This window comes from Anas acuta, chromosome 1 (assembly GCF_963932015.1).
Source record: "Anas acuta chromosome 1, bAnaAcu1.1, whole genome shotgun sequence".
Taxonomy (NCBI): Eukaryota; Metazoa; Chordata; class Aves; order Anseriformes; family Anatidae; genus Anas; species Anas acuta.
In genome coordinates, this window is record NC_088979.1 from 148,353,048 (window position 1) to 148,372,238 (window position 19,191).

A 19,191-nucleotide genomic window follows, 5' to 3' on the forward strand; every position below is an offset into this window, starting at 1 on the left:
TGATTAAAAAATATATATTTGGGGCAAAAAATGTTTGCTTTTTTATTTTTATTTTTTTAAATACAGTGTTAGCAAAATGGTTTTTTTGATTCTGTCAGCCCCTTGGGAAACATAACTGAATAAACATGAAAGAATAATCCATTCAGTTAAGGATATTCAAATAACTTAATGTATCTTCTCTTTAAAGTTGATCAGTTAAATTTTTGATTAAAAAAACAACAACAAACTAGGATTCAGAATGTTATTGCAAGTATTCAGTGTTCTTTTGTGCTAAAGTTGCAGACGCTTCCAGTACAAATACTGAGATATGCAAATATAAATAAAAAATAACTTAGTTCTGAGCCATCGCTTCTTTGTGCATTTTTATGCCACCAAAGTGCTATTTTTCAGAGGTTCGAGAAATGTGAATATAAGAGGAGAGTGACTACTGAGAAAAAATATATTAAAATAATAGTCAAATGTTATAGGTGTATTTTATTATTTTCTATTATTCACCCAAACAACTCCAATACAGTTCAAACAAGATAAGAAAGATCAATCTAGTTAAAATGAAATAGCAGGCAGGACTTTCCAGGCCCAAATTCAGAATAGTGTTTATTTTGCAGTAGAGTCAGTTAAGAGTCTTTTCCACGGGAGCAAATAGCATAGTAGCCAAGAAGTCAGAGTTAATTAGAACATGCTAGTGATACTGTTCCCAAAAGAAAACATGCAAATACTGTAAACAGTCTTTTGCCAAATACTTTCAAGCTTCCTCAGTCAGAAAGGTTAGTAAATCCCTAAACTCCTGGGATATGGAGCCCTGCTGGAATGCAGTGTGCACGCTAGTACTCATTCAGTGAGTGTTTGCAATAGAATACTAGATTTCTGGGGGGGCAAAAGGCTGCTTACATCATCTTTTCTTTTTCCCTTACTAGTGGATTGGCTTACGACCTGTCTGTTATGTCCTGTCTGTGTTACGTTTCTTACACCTTTAGGTTTAGACCTTTTCCCTTTTGAGTCTTCTGGAGCATCTGCAATTTCTCCCATTCGATTTTCCATCTAAAAATAAACCAGAAAGCAATGAAAGCATTTTCAAGTTTAATTTCTTTAGCTGGTGTTAAACTGAATTATATGATTTATATGATTTATCAATAGACCTACAGGTAGTAGTTTGCCAGCTTAGTAGCTGTACCAGAGAACAGTTTTCTCATGGTTTCTATACGGTTTTCTGCCTCCGTACTGCAGCTTTGAATTGGTGTTGCCTGGAGAAACTCTGCTACTGCGTTTGATACACTAAATAAAATCAGAAGCTCAAACATTGTGATCAAAGTGCTATAAAGTAGGAAGCTTGCTTTGTGTGAAGATGTCGAGTTTCCACTCTTCTGGAAAACCAGACACATTACCATCAGGTTATTTGTACTGTGGTGGCACCTAGCAACCCATGAGTTGGTAAATTATTGTGGTCAGCACTGTACAAAAGCTGCACTGAGTGCTTTCTGTAGATTTGGCTTTACTTGTTTGACAGTTCTGCCTGCTCAGGACTCTGACCAAGTTTTTGCACAGTCAAGAAAGACAAAAGATGAAATTTACTTGAATATGCCTTGGGTGTTCCACCCTCTTGCAGGAACCTTTGGGCAAGATTCAAGTGATCGAAGTGGTGAGGTAAATTACTGACCAGATTTCAGGGTAAGGTACAGAATTTGCCGTTTTCTGGCAAATGGAAGCATGACATTTGTCTCCTTTGTCTGGTGTCTGCCAGGCTAAAGTATGTTACATTTTTACTGTGAGATGCTACCATCATTTGTAGGTAAATGAAGGCAGGGAGCAGTGGAGAACACAAACAGAGGAAATGTCAGTAGCAACGAAAAAGAGGAAAGTAGCAGGGAAAGTGAAACAAGGCATAAGGGAAAAATGTGACTTGGTCCATATTGCCATTGCTTCTATTAGTTATTTCTTGTCTGACATCTTGCTGAAAAGAGTGAACACCAATCCCATGGGGATCTATCCTTGATGCTTGTGCCTCTTCAAAGGAGAAGGTACATTGAATACTATAAATGAGGAGTAGCTGAAGATGGCAGAAGCGTGTCTGTATGACTGTCAGCCTGGCTAAATATCCTTTGCCTGGAAATAGGAATGATGGTGGTTGTTTGTTTGTTTGTTTGTTTGTTTTTTCCATTGTTTAGTTTATTTGTTGTTGTTGTTTAGTTTCATTGATGACACAAAATGAATGGAAAGGCCAGGTAAATGTAGCATTATTGCAAAATACATAATAATTAGGGAACCTACACCAGCCTGCGTTAAGGTGTGAATATACAAATAGTTAGTACCCTGTACTCATCCCTTATTCCTGTGTTCATTATTGTCTGTGAAGCTACAGCTTGCCAGACGCTTGGCTCTAAAATGTTTGTGATTAATCCTCTGATGAGCAGGGTGATGAAACTGTGAGTGTGAAACTTTATTTTACCTCAGTTTGGGGTGAGTTTGCGTGTGTGTATGTGTGTGTGAATGTCTGATCTTTCAAAGTATTATTCAATGACCCTAAGTCCATACAGTTTGGTTTCTTACAGTATAGGTGCTCTAAATAGTAACAGTGTTGTGACGATGAAGTCAACAAAACATTTTTTTTCTTCAACATGCCTAAAATTAAGTAAAAAAGAGCAAAGTAAATCACTGCTAGTTGATGGATTCTCCCAAGATACGTAGTTTCACAGAAATAATTATAGTGCATCAAAATTAATCTGTTCTAGAGTCCTTTGTGCAATTAGCGTTGGTAACATCACAGTTGTTCTGTTGCCTTCATATCTAAAAATAAGTCTAACAATTAACACCATGGACATGACTCTGCTATAGAACAATCTCATTTAATCTAGAAGTATATAAGTATAAAGGGGAAAACAGTAATGGGGACAGATGAAATTGTCATTCCTGTAGGAGGATTAGGGTTTTATTGCTATACGATAGTGGTACAAAAGGTCTCATTTTGAACTACCGGATTTCACAGGGCTTTATTAGGATATTTAAAATGTTATATATACATTATTTCTGATAGTGATTTGTTAGGTAGAAGGTTGAGTTCATTATCTTTCTACAGCACCGTAGAATGAAGCTGAATTCAAAACATGATAAAGTTGTTAAATAAAAGACAGGAAAATAAAAGAAGTGGAGCAAGATGGTTTTTTTGATCATTAAAAAAAAGTTCAGGTATAATGGAGCATTGTTCAGTGTCAGACTAATGACTCTCTGTGAAAGAGAGGAGAAAAAGGGAAAAATTCATCAGATATGAACAGAAATAATTAACTGCTTTTCTTTCTGTCCTGTCTTGGTCACGGAAGCTGACATTCCAATTAGCAGCTATAGTATACAAACGAACTCTCCAGGTTTTGAAAGAAGGTTTTGTTAAAGCACTATGAATTTGAGGAAAGATGCCGTGATGATATTCCTGTAGAAACCAAGGAAGAATAGATGTTGCCCATACAAACTGATTCCATTCATCTAGCCAGATATCTTATTAAAATAGTTTGCAGTCATGAATGATCATGATAACTGAAATGGAGGAAGGGTAGGTCTTGGAAAAGGCAATGAAAGAGAAAAACTTGATATTTGGAACAGTATTGTACAGCTATCAAATCCAAGGGGACTGTTTACTGTAAAAATTGGAGTTTTCTGAGAATATATTACTTTTCTAAGATGTTTAAGAGGAAGTTGCACACACCTTCTTCTCCCAGACAGCAAGGCAGATGAGCACACTTGTAACTTAAAAGCTCGAGTGATACCATGGGTGACAAGGTTATGGTTTTAAAGTTAGGTGTGTACATAAATAGCTCTTGAAATTATTTGGGTCAGCAATCAGAAAAGAAAAAAAAAAATCAAAGGAATTCATTTTGTAATCTATAGATTTATGATGAGTGCTATTTCAAATTTTACACGTGAAGCACATACCTATTCATGTATTTGATGCATATTTTAAAAAATATATAGTTGTGTGTTTGCGTGTGGGAATGAATGATAACCATTTCTACAAGGCAGAGGAGGATGTTATTTCACTATTGCATTCAGCAGATCATAGATTCTTGTTTTTTCTCACTTTGATAATCAACGATAATGGGAAAACACTGTAGAGACACAATTTTGTGCACATTCTTCACTATTTACAAGTAACTTTCTTTAGCCACGTATGCTTCCTCCAGGTAAGGATTTGGCAGCTGGACATGAGTGAAAAGAGTGTCACGAACCAATTGTGACCTGTCCTGTAAAGATGAGAGAATGCTGCCCCTTGGTGAATGTTGTTCAATAATTGTACTTATATTTGTTTACTGCTAGATGCTTTCAGGGTATAAGAGATTACTAGTTTATTTTTTTCCAGAAAATAGCATGTTGGGGCATAGTTACAGTCCAATATCCCGTTATGTTAATCGTCACTTGCCTCTGACAACTCACAGTCTACATATTTGATAGCAAGCAGCAGCCAAATTAAGCAAGCAAGCTTTATGGCAGAGAATTGGAAGGAACTCTTAAGAACAGAGCAGTGAAAATTTAGTAGACAAGCAGAAGCTGTAGAGTTTGGTCTTAGAGATACAGCTTTGCACACCATTAACTGTACATCCAACATACTTGCAGTTTTCTCTGTTTGATATTTGCTTTTTAAGGCTGGAGGAGAACTATGAGATTGCAGAAGGTGTTTGCATTCCTCGAAGTGCTCTCTACATGCATTACTTGGACTTCTGTGAGAAAAATGACACGCAACCTGTTAATGCCGCCAGCTTTGGGAAGGTGAGTCTAATTGGCAGTACGGTGCCTTGAGCTCTCATCTGGTTCAGGTGAGTTTGGATCATTGAAAAATATTAAATCACCATTTACTGCTAGAGATAGAGGTATATGAATGGAACATCTTGTGTATCCAGGTTTTAAGAAAAAGGCTATGGTTTTAAGCATGTGGAAGGTTGGAATCGTTTCTCATGATGACTAAGCTGCAGAGTGCATTAAATTTTTTCATTATTTCAGTGTTGCTGTTGTCAGACTCTCGCAGTGACATAGTATACAATATTGGTAGCTCAGAAGTCAAGCACAAGTGTTAAGCATTGTGACCTATATTGCTTTAATAAATATATATATATTTAAAAACAAGAGTGTCAGATATCAATCATTTAGTTCTAGGCTTGTCTATGCCATTCTTGCAAGCATGGCATGGAGATCCTTGAGTTAAGGATGTCAGCACACACTGGCAAATCCACAATGGAGTACAATCCCTCCAGATGTGCAGGTCCAGAAAGCATCCCATGGTGTTTGTGTGGCACTGCAAATGCAGGGTGCCCAATTATCTTCGCGATTCCTTGTGTTTCCACTTTCCAGGCCAGCTTTAGTAAGAGCCCCTGTGGTTATTTCCAGACTTACAGTGGAGACGCACTCTTTGCACAGGTGCTAGCATCCATTATCCAGATATGAGCAGTAAAGGTTTATGCCACCACATATTAGTGGGTGGCTAAAGGTGTTACACAAAATTCTTGTTTTGGAATTTCTGATCAGATGATGTTTTCCTCTCAGTGAAAAATAGGATGATAATTTTGAAAATTTTAATTTTATTTAAAGCTAAATTTATGCTCTAGAATTTGTCACAGGTCCTTAAAACTTGTAGGCTCTGAAAAAAACAAAATGTAGTTTGTCACTCTTTTTGAAATGCTTGCAAGTGTAAATCTGAAGCCGATTGTCCTATAAGCTATTCTCTTCTTGTGTTTGCAACATTTATTCTATAGAAGTGCTGGGTATTCAAAGAGTAGAAAATATTCCTAGGGTAAGTGCCTCTGTAAAGAGTAGGTGAAGGAGAAGAATGTACTTAATGAGGTGTCATTTTCTTTAGTGCATCTTTATGTAGGCAGTTTAGCAATGCAAGTAAAATGCACCATGTTTTAACATCACAATGTTTGTCATGCCATAAAGACCTGCGTAGCTCATTGGATTCCGTGTTAGGTTTCTGTTTAAATATACTGCATATGTATGAAAGTGTTCATTTTATATATTATTGCTACCAAGTGGCTAAGTATAGTGGCAACATGTAGTTTTGGAAGAGTGAGAACAAGAAACAGATTTCATGCAAACTAACACATTTGGTTAGTGGGTAAAATTTACGCGATGCTACTTTTGCTGCTACTGAAATCTTCTACAGATTTTAAGGAATAAACACTCTGGAATTATTTCAGCAAAACATAATTTCACCAGGGACTCCATCGGTTTTCAATATGCAGCAGTCTTGTCATGCTGTATATTACTCTATCCTCCTTTTTGCCTGCCCTTTTACACGTGTACCTGTTCATCAGTAGGGTTGTCTTGGCCTAGCAGGGCAGATACAGTGTCTTCCATCCAAAATCATGGTGTTCCTTTTTTTTTTATGTGCTGTGTTACAAGTGTTTTCCACTCGGTTGCAATAAAGTTAGTTCTGACCAGTGATCCATGAAGTTTTTCCCCCCTTTTTGTGGAGATGAACCCTTACTGAAACCTCCCAGTACTGTCCTAAAATAGTGTTTTGTGTGGCCATTGCTTATGGTTATGAAAACTGAGGCTTCTGTATAGGTGTGTCCAGGAACCTCAGACAACACTGACATGAATTTTGAAGCAGAACGGGCTTCTGCATGTGCAGAGCTCAGAGCAGACCCCAGTGATTCTGTCAGACCTGTTATTGCTAAGAAAAACGTCCTGCACAGTCATGAAGGTCTGCAAGGTACGCACCCACCGTTCAGTCAGTAATTTGCAGTCAGATTCTCCTTAGGAGTAGGTACGCAAAGGAAGTTTTAACCAACCGAGCTGTAATCATGTGGCTTAAATAACGTATGGGCAATGTGTGCTGCACAAATGCCTTGGAGGCAGTGCAGTGAAATAGGTGCTATTTGAGGGCTTCCGCACTTAGCTCCCGAAACAGAGACCCCAGACATGTTTGTCCTCATTGGGAATCATCAAGAGCCCTGCAGCTGTCATCTTCTCCAGAGAAAGGGGTTAGTTGTTCTGGGAAATTGTAGACAGTTCGCCTTTCAATGGACCACATTAAATTTATGATTCATCTTTGAACTTTAGCTCTGTGGGCAATGTTAAACATTTAGGCTTTTTCTTCAACAGACTGGTAGTTTTCAGAAACAGACATGGAGTTCAGCACATTAAGAATCTGTAATAAGTAACATCCTAATGCGTTGTTACTTGTCAGCTACATCTGAATTAACACGAGCGTTAATTTCACTTTTAAAGATACCACTTGAGACGAGAAGCTTGCCTGGAAATTATTTCTCCAGATTAAGGTTTGTAGACAGTGCTTCAGCCCCTGGCTGCTGCTTAACCCTGGTGTAAGTGACATATATCCACAACAAAGCATAGAAGAGAGAACAGACAAATTGTTCCTGAACAGCTGAGCTAATGGACCTTGTTTTCTACCATTGCCTAGGTTCCCTAATACCATAGGTGTACCTAAATCTTCTCTAATATCTCCGTGTTTCCCCAATCAATTATTTCCAATCTCAGTCACTGTATGTGCTGCACCATCTTTCTATGTTATTTTTAGATTCTCCCAAGTCTGTCTGTCTGTGTTTCTGTCTTTCTCTCCTCCCCATGCCCAGACAGCTGGGTAAGAAGGCAGCACGTGGGGTGGCTGGCTGAGAGCAACAGAAGTGGTGACTTGCCTTGTACTCGTGGTTGTCCAGTAAGGCAGTGCCAAGCGGCTCACCTAAAGGCTCAGCTTTCTTCCCTGTCTTATCTTCAGCCTTCAGTGTGCTCACCCTGCTATCCGGCCAGTGTTTTCTGCTTAACCTCTAGGACATGGACTGGACCACAGGCATTTGGTAGTATTGGATTAGTGAAACGAAAATTACCCTGGGGAATGGCGGGGTGGAAAGATTAGCAGAGAGACAGCAGTATCTCACAGGCTGTTTCCTGAGGAAACCAGGCTAACAGCAAGGAAAGGAATAAGAAAAGGAAAGAACAGAATTACTTTGTAAACAAACACCTTTAAGAAAGCAAGCTACACTCCCAAGTCCCTTTACTATAAAACAAGGAAGAGTAATGGTTATTGATGCGATATATTATTATATGGTAAAGGCAGCCGTAACTTTAGTAAGTTAGCCAAGTTTTTAGTTCTTTACTCAGCCAAATAATGTGTGAAAATGACAGGCAGTTTTGTACTTACTACCATTTCCCAGTCTGCCAATAGCTACGTTACCTGGTTTATTATTGCAGAGCTTTTTACTGCCTGGAAAATACAGGACCGAGCACACTTTTACCCACATGCTTTAACTGAACAGTGACTAGGGAGGGCCCTGTGTTAGTTTGCTGATTACAGCTTGGTACCAGCAAGTGAAGACTCCAGTGGTAAACTTCTGCTCTTAGGCAGTGGCAAAACCATATTGTGTTCAACAAGACCTTGATCTCACGCCAGAGTAAAGCAAAGTAAAGCTGCTCCATGAGGCCAGTGAGAAGACAGGGAAGTAAAGGGAGGAAGGACAGGAATGACATGGAGCTCCTACAGTACAGTGTTGCACATGAGAAAAACCTTTCCCACAGTGAATATATTTACACCATGAATTAGCCATCAGGCAGAAGAAGTGAAAGCCCTAATGCTACTTAAAAAAGACCCAGTGGCCTCAGAGAGAGGAGCTTAGGATGTTTCCAAATGGAAGTTCTCCACTGCCTGTAGCAGGGAGGGCTGAGCGGGTATGTGTTTTGTTTTTAGTAAAATATTAGTGGCAATTAACACACTGGGCTAGGAACTACCCAGAAATTGTTGTGTGAGGATTGGTTGTGTGAGGCTTGGTGGCTCTGTCCTCACTGAACCAAGGCACTGGGGTGGCAGGTCCTTAGGCTTCTCTTTCACTTTTATCTCCTCAGCCAGCAGTGTTTTTTGTTTCTTTTGTGACCCTGGGTGACCCCCTCCTATATTTGTCAACTGAGCCTTTTGAAGATGTAATCTTCCTCTTCCACACCTGTTTCCCCGTCCTCTGAGTCCTTAGTTGACCAATTCGCATTTACTGTGTAGTGCTGTCACCTCCAGTACCCTGCTATTTTCTCGTACAGAGCACTTAGGAACACTTGGTTTGCTCATGATGCAAACTCTTTGCATCCTTATAGAGTTCTTCCCACAACTCCCATATGCCCCCTGGAGGTTAAATGCTTTCCTCTTTTCTCTCTTTTATTTTTTTGGTTAGGAAAGATCTTTTACATTTTTGAATAATATTTCTACCTTGCCAAAAAAAAAAAAAAAAAAGGTCCGAGACACAGTTATACTAGGAAATAAAAGTTTTATTCCAATATAGTTTGCACTTCAAGCTGCACCAGCCAGAGCCTTCTTTTATCACTATGCACTCTCTATGTCCAAAAGTTTTGCCAGCAGCACTGTTCCTCCAAGCACGATTAACATAGGTTGGATTTACAGTTTCATCCTAGCATAGTGTCTGTTGACTCTTAAAAAGGACAGACAAGTTAGCATCATTGAAACCTCTTTGATAATGACACTGTAATGTGATTGCATTCTGTACCACACACACCTGGGAATTGCCTGCAGTGCAAAGGAGTTACATCTGCAGACGTATTTTTTCCCTATACTCTCAATTTGCTTCCTAGTAGCCTCAATGGTAAGTGTATAGCAATGCCAAATTTACTTTAGTGCTCTCTTCTGTTAGTCTAAAATAGCAAGTGCTTTATTATGGACAAGTCCTACGTATGGAATGGGTTTTTTATTAGGCTTTTTCAAGTTAATATAGAAAAGAAAAACGGAGCTGGGGAAAAATCAATCTAAAGCTGGGGATGTGGTTTCTGTTATTGCATTAAAGGACCATACCAGTCTGTCAGCGCCATCTGAGCAATCTCTGCTTTTCCTTCATCTCTTTTTAACAGTTAATGTTCCTGACTGAAGGACAGTTCATACCAGTATGACATTTCTCCCTAATTCCACATCTTGTAGGTCAGCCTTCACGGAGAAGTCCATAATAACCATGACACCTAGTGATCATACTGGCGTGGGGACAGGTAGCCCCACAGTGTACTAGGAAAGCTCTTTGTCCCCCAGTGCTGCTTTACAGATCCCTTGTTATTCCTGCAGCTTGCTGTCTATTGCCTTTTTCTCCTTGAGAATGTGGAGCAAGAAAACCAGCAAGGACACCTCCGTTTCATTAGAGAGGCTTTCTCTTTCCTGAAGATTTGCCCTCTAGCAAAGACATTTTTACAGGCTTTGCCACTTGAAGCGTCTGGCTTCCACTCAGACCTTGGGCATGAAGCGGAGTGGCCTCGGGGCTGCTTTACCTCATGCCTTGTCAGCACGTCCCAGAGCCGGGCGTGATGGCAGGAAGCACGCTGGCACCAGGAGAGAGCAGGGGGAGTTGTGCAGGGTTTTAGGTCTGCTTGGCTTCAGCAAACCAGCACGGAAAGTGGCTGCGGCTCAGTTCGGCGTCTGAGGCAGAGCATTCGGTGCTCGCAGCTTTGTTGGAACGCAGCAAGCTGTTCGATCGTGCCTTAGGCTGCATTCCATCTGGCTGGGGGAGCTGCTGAAGGAGGATATTGTTGGATGTGGATGAATTTGAGCTGAGGTCTCCCAAGCTTCGCTAAAGGGTCCGGTTCAGATGGAGTTCCTCGTGGAGTCTAATCTCCGCTGCAGGCGGAATTGGGCACGGGCATTAGAAAAAGTGCCAACAGCCTTGTCTGACTTGCTTTGCAATATCAGTTGAGATGTATCAGGGCTAGAAGTGAGATCTTACCCTACAGCTAGGCCATGGCTCATTCCATAAAACGATGAAAGTGAGTGTAGAGAAATGGGAAGGTTACTGAATCTAAACCAACCAGAGATGTGGGGTGGAGCATATTAAACCTGTATCTACACCATGCTCTTCCCTCTAGGGTTATGCAAGTAAGTGAGCAAGGAGTAGGGTATAGACACAGTCATGCTGCTTCTCCTGTTCTTCACACAGCTTGGTGGATTTGGGGAACAGGAATTGTACTTTGTAATGGACTGGCTTGATCATGCATTTTTTTTACCAGTGGGACAAAACCTATTCTGACCTTTTACTCGAGGTAATGTGCTGTCAAGCCAGCACCAAGCCACCTTTGATCCACTTTTAGCACGAGTGTTAATAATAACAGATACAGGACAGGGTTTTTAAAAGCACTGAAGCAGATGGGGAAACCCCAAAATGATCCAGCCAGAGCAGTAACAGGTCAGAGATGAATGACCCTGAAAATTCGACACCATATAAGATTTAGGACATCAGAATTGTTTATGTTTGACAGCACTGAAAACAAGGAAAACATAGCTGTGTGGGGGTATAATTACATTTGTCGTCACTTCTTACTTTCCTCCTGCCACAGCAAAGAAGTTTAAGTCTGAAACGCTACAATAAATGTGGATAAATAAACCCAGATCTTCTGTCCCTGACTTCATAGAAGCAATGCATGCCCTCTAGATAGGGGATTAGAAACCAGCACTGATGTAAATAGAGCCAGGCTTTTTTATAAGGAGTTGTTATCTAGAACTGCTCAGAGTTCTGGGTCCTAGAGCCTGGAGTCAGTTTCTCATTCTGGCAGCATTCAAATGCTGTGATGCAACTTAATTTGATTTTATTTCATTACCCTGGGAAGTTCTAGAAGCACGCCTAGAATTATTTCAAACAGAAAGGGACAAGAGTCGTAAAGAATAATGTCCCTCTAGATCAGATGCACAAACAAAATGAACATAAAGTCTTCCTCTGTCTATTGCCCCCAGAGGAAAATTTAACATTTTCTTACAGGGAGAGAGGAAAAAAAGATTTCAAAAGTTTTCTGACATCGCTGGTTTCTTACATGCTTATTCATTAGCATGAAGACAAATGCATGAGGTGCTTTTTTCCCCCCTCCCTTTGATTTGTTTTGGGATGTCATCTCATTAAAAAATAGTAGAAACAAAGTTCAGTTTGGTAGTGAATCAAATAAGCAATGATGGGTCATAATTTAGGAATGAAGGCATAATAGACAATGCCCTTCTCCTTTTAAAGCAGAGGCTGTCTGCTCATGTTTGAATCCCGGTGCTAGAGTTATGGGGATAGGTCTGATGGCAGAAATCTCAGCTGGCAGTAAGCAGGATGAAGGAACGCGCCTGTGCAGCTGTTTGCTGGTAACAGGACAGCTCCTGCAGTTAGCCATGGCTAGGGTTCACAGGTTGTGTGGGCTACGATACAGACCTTTACAGGGGAAGTGCATTTTTCTAGTTGTTGCTAATAAAGCATTCTCTCTGTTTCACATGGCTGCTTCAGTAATTTATTTCACTTTTGTTCCACTTTTTTAAGAATGATCAAAAATACAAGTAAATTGGTATCTCATTCAAGTTTATTTAGACACCTACGTTTAAAAGGCCAAAATGTGGTAAAAATCCTGTTAGCTCTGAGTTCAGTGCAGTATATGTTGAATGTTTTACTACCAGCACTATAATTTCAATGTGAGAGAATGATAGGAGATGATTCTTTCCTGCATTCACTTTGGCTGCTGCATACATTCAGAGTGGAACTGGTACGGCCTGTCAGAAATAACAAGGATCCCTCGTGTTCTTCCTGTGCCATGCATCAGGATTATCTGCAAAAGGGTTAAACAAATGCAGACCTGGGTCTAGGAGTCCACTGGAAAGGTATAAACTCTATATGTGGTGTTTTATAATGTAATGAGTTCTGTCTGGCTCTTATCTGTATGGCAGGCAATCACCAAGAGAACTATGAAGTTGAAAGAAGATAAAGCGGTTCTTAATATGTATGTATATATATTTAACCAAGAAAATCATACAAGATCTTCTATAGGCAGAAGGTGAGAAAGGGTCTTAAGCAGGGCACAGAGGAAAGAAAGGGAGAAAAGAACTGAAGTTTAGTAACTGAGAAAGAAATTGAAGGAGCAGTGGTTTCTGAGGCTAATATAGTAGGGGCAGGAATATTTGCGTGTGAAACTGCTGCTGTGCATCTGTCTCAAAAACAAAAAGCCAAGTAGCATAAAGGAGTGCACAGAAGTCAAAATTGCCACATAATTTTGATGGAATATTACTTGGAAAATATAAAGCCTGCATCCCCTTACTCAGCAGATTTCATAAGCAGCTGGATTTGTGGTAAATTTGGAGAAGCGCGGGATGAAATTTCAGTTCCATTGAGGGACAATCGTAAAAGTCCCGTTCACTCCAAAATTCCCTTGGACACCACCCATGAGATCTTTTTACCACTGCTTCTGTTGAGAAGCCAGCCCTGCTGTGAGAACAGGGACGGGGCTCCATTCAGAGGGAGGTCTGAACTGCATGGTCAGGTCTTGCTTCATTTCTGCTTATGCAACCCCACTGCAGTGATGAAAGGAAAAGAATCCAACTTGGTTTTCGGATCTAACCTGAATTTTTATGTCTGATATCTAGGAATGCTCTTCCCCCATCTCCTTTCAGATATAAAATTAATTCGTTTTCTCTGTAGTCAATAAAGATGCAACAAAAATATGGCGTTTTTTACAGGGAGGCTTTTCAGGCTGAAAACACGATTTAAAAACAACTTTTTGGACTCTTTTTCCACTTATTTCAGTGCACAGTGAACTCCACTTTGTCCTTCTGCTCTGAATTCCTCTTTCCTTTCAGGGAAATCTCATTGCCTTTGGCAATATCATTGCATAAGCATTCACATAAGTGTAGACAAATATAAACATTTATATTTAACAGCTAGTTCATTCCTTACTTGACTTGTTTCATTCCAAGCACAAACACAAATACTGATGCTCATGTGTACAGGCACCCAAGCATGAGCACGCCGTGCTATACATAGCTTATGCATTAGATCAAAGAGTCCTGATGTTTTCTTTCAGAGGTTTGCTAGATTTCCTTTTGTAAATTAGTAGTAAAGAATATTTTAAGAGATGCATACTTTTGGCTGTATCCCGAAAGGTGTACCTCATTGTTTAAACATGTTGGGTTTAAAAAAGAAACAAAGAAAAGAAAAAGGATCATCTGATTGACTGCTCTGTTATTCTCCTTTCCTGATCACCTCTGCCCTGGTATGTAGAAATTGGCTGATTTATTTAAATCCCAGGAACTCCCATGGCATATGGTTCATAAAGTAGCATTTACAGTGTGCATTGTAACACTTCATCACTACTAGACACACTTTGAAAGTAATACGTGTTCATATTGCTCCAAAAAGAAAAATTAAGGTAAAAGTAAATCTAATATTAAGATTTACTTTTGAGTCTACTGCTGTAAAATCGACTTTAGGAGAGGACTGGAATTTTCTGAATGACAACTGCTACCAAAAAAAAAAAAATCCCCTAACCCAAAAAGCCATCCTCAGAAAGTAGTTCTTCAACACTGCCTTTTTTCCCACAGCCTTGTGGAGCCCCCAACCCTGTCTGCAGAAAATGAAAGAGAGAGGGGTGGGATTAATGTGTAATTAAAGGGAATTTGGAAGGCTGAGATGTTGCGGAATGTTAGATCAGTAGCTGGAACAGCATGTGGTGTTCTTTAGGCAGGCTTCATTGAATCCATACAAAAAAAGAAAGAAGGGCTGCTTGCCTGTCTGCTCATTTATCAAACAGCTAGGCTGAACTTTCACAGCTCCACAAAAGTGTTTTACTGTTTGCTGAAGTTTTGCTCCAGAAATTAAAGCTGAACAACCTAGCGAGTCCGAGTCTGTGCTGTGTTTCTGACAGAAGCCATGTTGTGCAAAGCTCTTGGAAACCACTGCAGGTCAATTTTTACATGATATGAAAGAAAGCTGATTGTGTGTCTGATAAAAAATATTACCAAAGGAACAGTCAAATATGTGACATTGTAATGTCTTTATTTATATAGTACCTTTTGATCCAAATACATGTTCTAGAGCTTTCAGTCATCAATCAGGATTAAATATTTATCACTGTGGCAAAATGGCTTATGGGGAAAAAATCTATATCATTTAATCAAACTTAATTGACATTTTCTTCTGGTTGAACAGTTGTGTTTCATCTCGTATGTCTGCTTTCTTTTAATGATACTTGTTTTGTCCCCCAAAAATAGGAAACATTTAGCAATTTATATCATGTAAACACAATTAAAATAGGTTACAAATTAGAAAAGGAAGAAATTTCTCTCATAAGTGAATCTTCAAGGCTTACTGTGGTCTTTTTTGCATGACTGTTCTGCCAGATGAATTTTGCTACTGCTGCAGACCACACTGAGAATCAGGTTCAATCCTGCAAGGTGCTGAGAGCTACCTTCCCAGCAACTCGAGCAGAGCATTTTCATCAGGAGTAGCCTGGCTGACGTAGGATCTGGCTACCGAAGGCACGATCTACATTCATTAATCCATTTCCTTAAATGCATCTGGTGCTAAAGAAGTTTTGTTTTACAGTAGCAGTGTTCTTTTAATCTCAGCTGACAGAGTAGAGTCCCGATTCTTGACAGTATCCTGCTGTTTCTGAGATGCACTTGTTTTCCGTAGAGAATAAATTGATTATGAGCTATCTTTACAAAAGCAACAGTGAGTCTTTGCTGGTGCAAGTGGTACCTCTGTCAAATACCAAAATCTTTTCACAGAATCATCTTATAGAAAAGGGTGTGTTTAATGGCAGGGAAGGACTTTAAAGAACTGTTGCCTCGCAAACTCTCAAAAGGAAAGTTCCCTCTAGTTGCAGTAAAACCAAGTATATTGGTCCTGCAACCAACATAAATAAATACCCAGCCAATTCTAAGTATAATCCTTGTAATTTTAGAGGTAGAACTGATCTTAGATTTTAAGGAACTATGTTCTGCTCCAGTAACTTCAGAAAGTCTCTATTTAAACTGGTGGTAATTAATAAAATTATACTGAATTTAAAAGCTTATTTCTCCTTTTTCAGTAGTGGAAAAAATGAAAAGCTTTCTTCTGATTTCCCCTCCCATGCATTTTGGTGATATAGTACTTTTTTTTTTTTTCTGCTTTTTTGTCTTTACAGTCTGTAATAAATTCTTATCAAATGTGCTTTTCATTTTTTTTATTCTAATATCAGCTCTATTCATTTGCAGATAATAAGGCAACAGTTTCCACAGCTAACGACAAGGAGACTTGGAACCAGAGGCCAATCAAAGTAAGCAGTGTATGGTATACTATCATCTCACACAGGGCCCCATCTGGCCCTGGCTTTACTCTACTGAACAGAGTGGAATAACATCAGGGAATGATTTGTCCAGTTGGGGAATTAAAACCCAACTTTGATGGAGGCTCCATTGCAGTTTTTACATTGTCTTATTGATTCAGCAGTGATAGTCCTGTGTGGGTAGTCTAATGGAGATCTTTTACTGATTTCATTGCCAATATTTTCCATGTTGTTCCTATAATTCTTCTCAACTCACTTTACACAACATAAAGGGCATTCACACCTAGCACTAGTAGAGCTACTGTTGGAGGCTGGGAAATGACAGCTGGTTAACATCATGTTTCAGTTTAAAGGGTAAGTGGCAGAATGCTATGTGGGTTTTAGGTAGAATTATACATTGATCTAAATTGAAATTGACCATAAACCTGGATTTCATGACCATTTTTTGCTGTAAGTATCTTTAAGTGATCAAAGAATTAATTTATTGCCTTATCCAAAAGATGGTACCTCTGAAAACAGTTCATCATAATTCCAGAAAGAGAAATAGATTCAGATTCACTCCTCCTGCAGCCCTAGGAGTCTCTCACAGGGGCAAGATACCTTTGATCAACTGACCAAAGGTGTCTTGTGTCTGTAAAAGCAATGTCTCTTTGCTCTCAATGAGGCTAAGAATCAGTGAGACTTAACAGCTCTTGCATTTTTTCCCCTAACCTGGATGCCTATCAGAGGGGCTTTCAGGTCACATACTCTTCTCATGCCATCTTTGCAGTAGTTCTGATCCCTATTTAGGAAGCAGGGAGTTTCTATGAACTGTGCTGCAAAATTCTTGGTCCCTGATAGTCCCTGCTCACCCCTGTGAGGGAGATCATACACAGTCACTCATATTTCACAGCCTCAGTAGGTATAAAATTGAATTCTTCTGGTCCAAAAGATGATAACTACATCACTAGTTAACACTCCAATTATTATGGCATACGAAGGAATCATTTGATCCATTGAAGAGGAGAGGTATAAACACATCTACAGCATTACCTGCATAGTGTACTTCTTCACAATAAATACACTCCTTGCTAGACCCAGCACAGCTATAACTGAGCTCTGGTTTTGTTTTCAGAAACATCTGATGCATTCCAGTTAAAAATTATGTAAATAAATTACTTTATGCTTTAACACTTCAGTCCCTTTATCACCAACTGTGCTGACCAATTGCTGCCAGTCAATGATTTTCATTCCCCTTCGTTGCTACTGCCAAGGAAATTTGGCCATAGAAGTGGTTAAGATCATCTGATTTCATACTGTTCTGCCTTCAGTCTTTTTATAGCACTGCTGCCTTATAACACTGCAAAGTTCAGAGCTCCAGTGGCACTGTACTCTTGGTCATCAGTTGTGAGGCTTTCTCTTTTGCAGCTGGGTTTATTGCTGTAAGCATGCAGATGGTCTCTATCACACTGAGCTTAAAAACAGTTCCACCACAGGTGAGGCATGAGAAAGCATCTAAACATAAAAGTTGATTTCTTTCTGTCCTGCAGCTTGAAAGTCTCCAATTATATACACAAGAAGTTACTTAAGCTGATGGAAACTATATGGTGTGAAGGGAATTTTATTCTTTCTTTAAAGGAGTGCTGCAGGTACTGGATCCATGAAAGGAAAAACATTCTGCTGTTTACTACAAAAATGATTGCGTGGCTCGCGTGTTGTTCTCTTACAGATCAAACTTTCAAGCCCTGCTTATTATATTAAGGGGGTGTTTTGTTGTTGTGGTGTTGTGTTTGTTTTCTGTTGGGAATGCAGAGAAGTGCTCAAGAAATAATCTTTGTGAACTGCACTAATGAGTTTTTGCCCTTTAGGATGTAACGATTGCTAAAGGAGGAAGCTGTCTGGAAAAATTTGTGTTAATTTAGCTATTGCTGTCTGTATGATTTTGATGCTAACTGGAGAAATCCTTTATGTAGTGTACTACCAAGTGAAATATACCGGACAGGGAATAACGTATAGTGGCATTCTACAACGTTTCTGAGTCTTTCAGTCTTATTTTTCTTTCTTGAGTTGATTTAAGGGGAAACTTGATATAAGAGACTGACCCCTGTTGAAGTTGTACAAACCTCTCAGTCTCTCTAGAACTTCTGCTGTCCTGCCTGCTGTGAGCTTTTCCTTTTTCCCTTTCCCTCAATAATTTGTGGTAGTAGCTCCCAGTAGCATTTCCTCTCCCCTTCCCCAGCCCCAGCCATACTGCTGAGGCTCGCAGGGCAGATGTAGGTAGGCTTTGTGCCTGGTACACACAGTGTGTGTGTGACAGCTGCTAGAGACCGAAGTGGGGACTTGAGCTGCAACCTGGACTTGTTACCAGTCAAGTTAAAAGCCAAACTTCTACATCTGGTGTTATAGCCTCTTATATTCCATGTAGCTTGGCAGAAAGAGGGTCTCGTCATCTATCTGTAACAGGGTAGGACTGATCTGGAGCCTGGCTTCTGCTGTGGAATATGCATTTTGGTCTAAGCCCTGATGGGCACATTTGGAGCAGATAGCGTGGCTTTCTGAGGTAGTGAAGATAGGAAATCCCGTTCATATCATGTCAGCTATTTTAAATAAATCTCACCTGGATTGTTCAATATTGAGCTCAAGATAGCTTTTATTTTTAATGGATGATAGGGAACATCCTGAGTGGGCATGGTAAGGGAGCACATATAAGAAGGTTCCTGCAGCTCCCCAGGCCGCCTCTCAGCCCATCTGTGCTGGTAGACAAGATTAGGGCTTCCAGCTATTTGCCACTACTTTCTGTTGGAGATTATGGCATGTGCTGGTTTGCGGGTGAATGACTACGAGTGAATCTGCTACAGGAAAAAAAAAATCACCTTAGTTTAAGCTGCTGTCATTTATACACTGATCTTTCACTATTTTAATTAATGACTTTATTAAAGCCAGATTATTTTACCTAAAGCAAACTAGGGCCCACTGAAGTGAACTGATGTGCTGGTGGCACTCGGAAATCACTCCCCAGCAACTGCCTTGAGAGGATGACAAACACCTGGAGATGGTAACCTCTCCTACCACCACAGCTGGATCCAGAAGTGAGAGTCTCACTGCGGTCTGATAGGCTGTAAGGAGAGAACTGGAAGGTCATTGAAAATCCGCTTTAGGAAAGTAGGGTCAATCAAA

At 39.8% G+C, this 19,191-nt stretch overlaps 1 protein-coding gene across 2 annotated transcripts in view; it reads left to right on the forward strand.

The window, feature by feature from the left end:
- The window catches only part of RFX4 (regulatory factor X4), a 91,969-nt gene that overhangs the window by 25,136 nt on the left and 47,642 nt on the right, over positions 1 to 19,191 (forward strand). For both annotated transcript variants that reach the window (XM_068664589.1, XM_068664596.1), the window contains exons 4-5: positions 4,626 to 4,749; positions 15,965 to 16,026. In XM_068664589.1, coding sequence (XP_068520690.1) covers positions 4,626 to 4,749; positions 15,965 to 16,026 — 186 coding nt within the window. The remainder of the gene's footprint in view (positions 1 to 4,625; positions 4,750 to 15,964; positions 16,027 to 19,191) is intronic.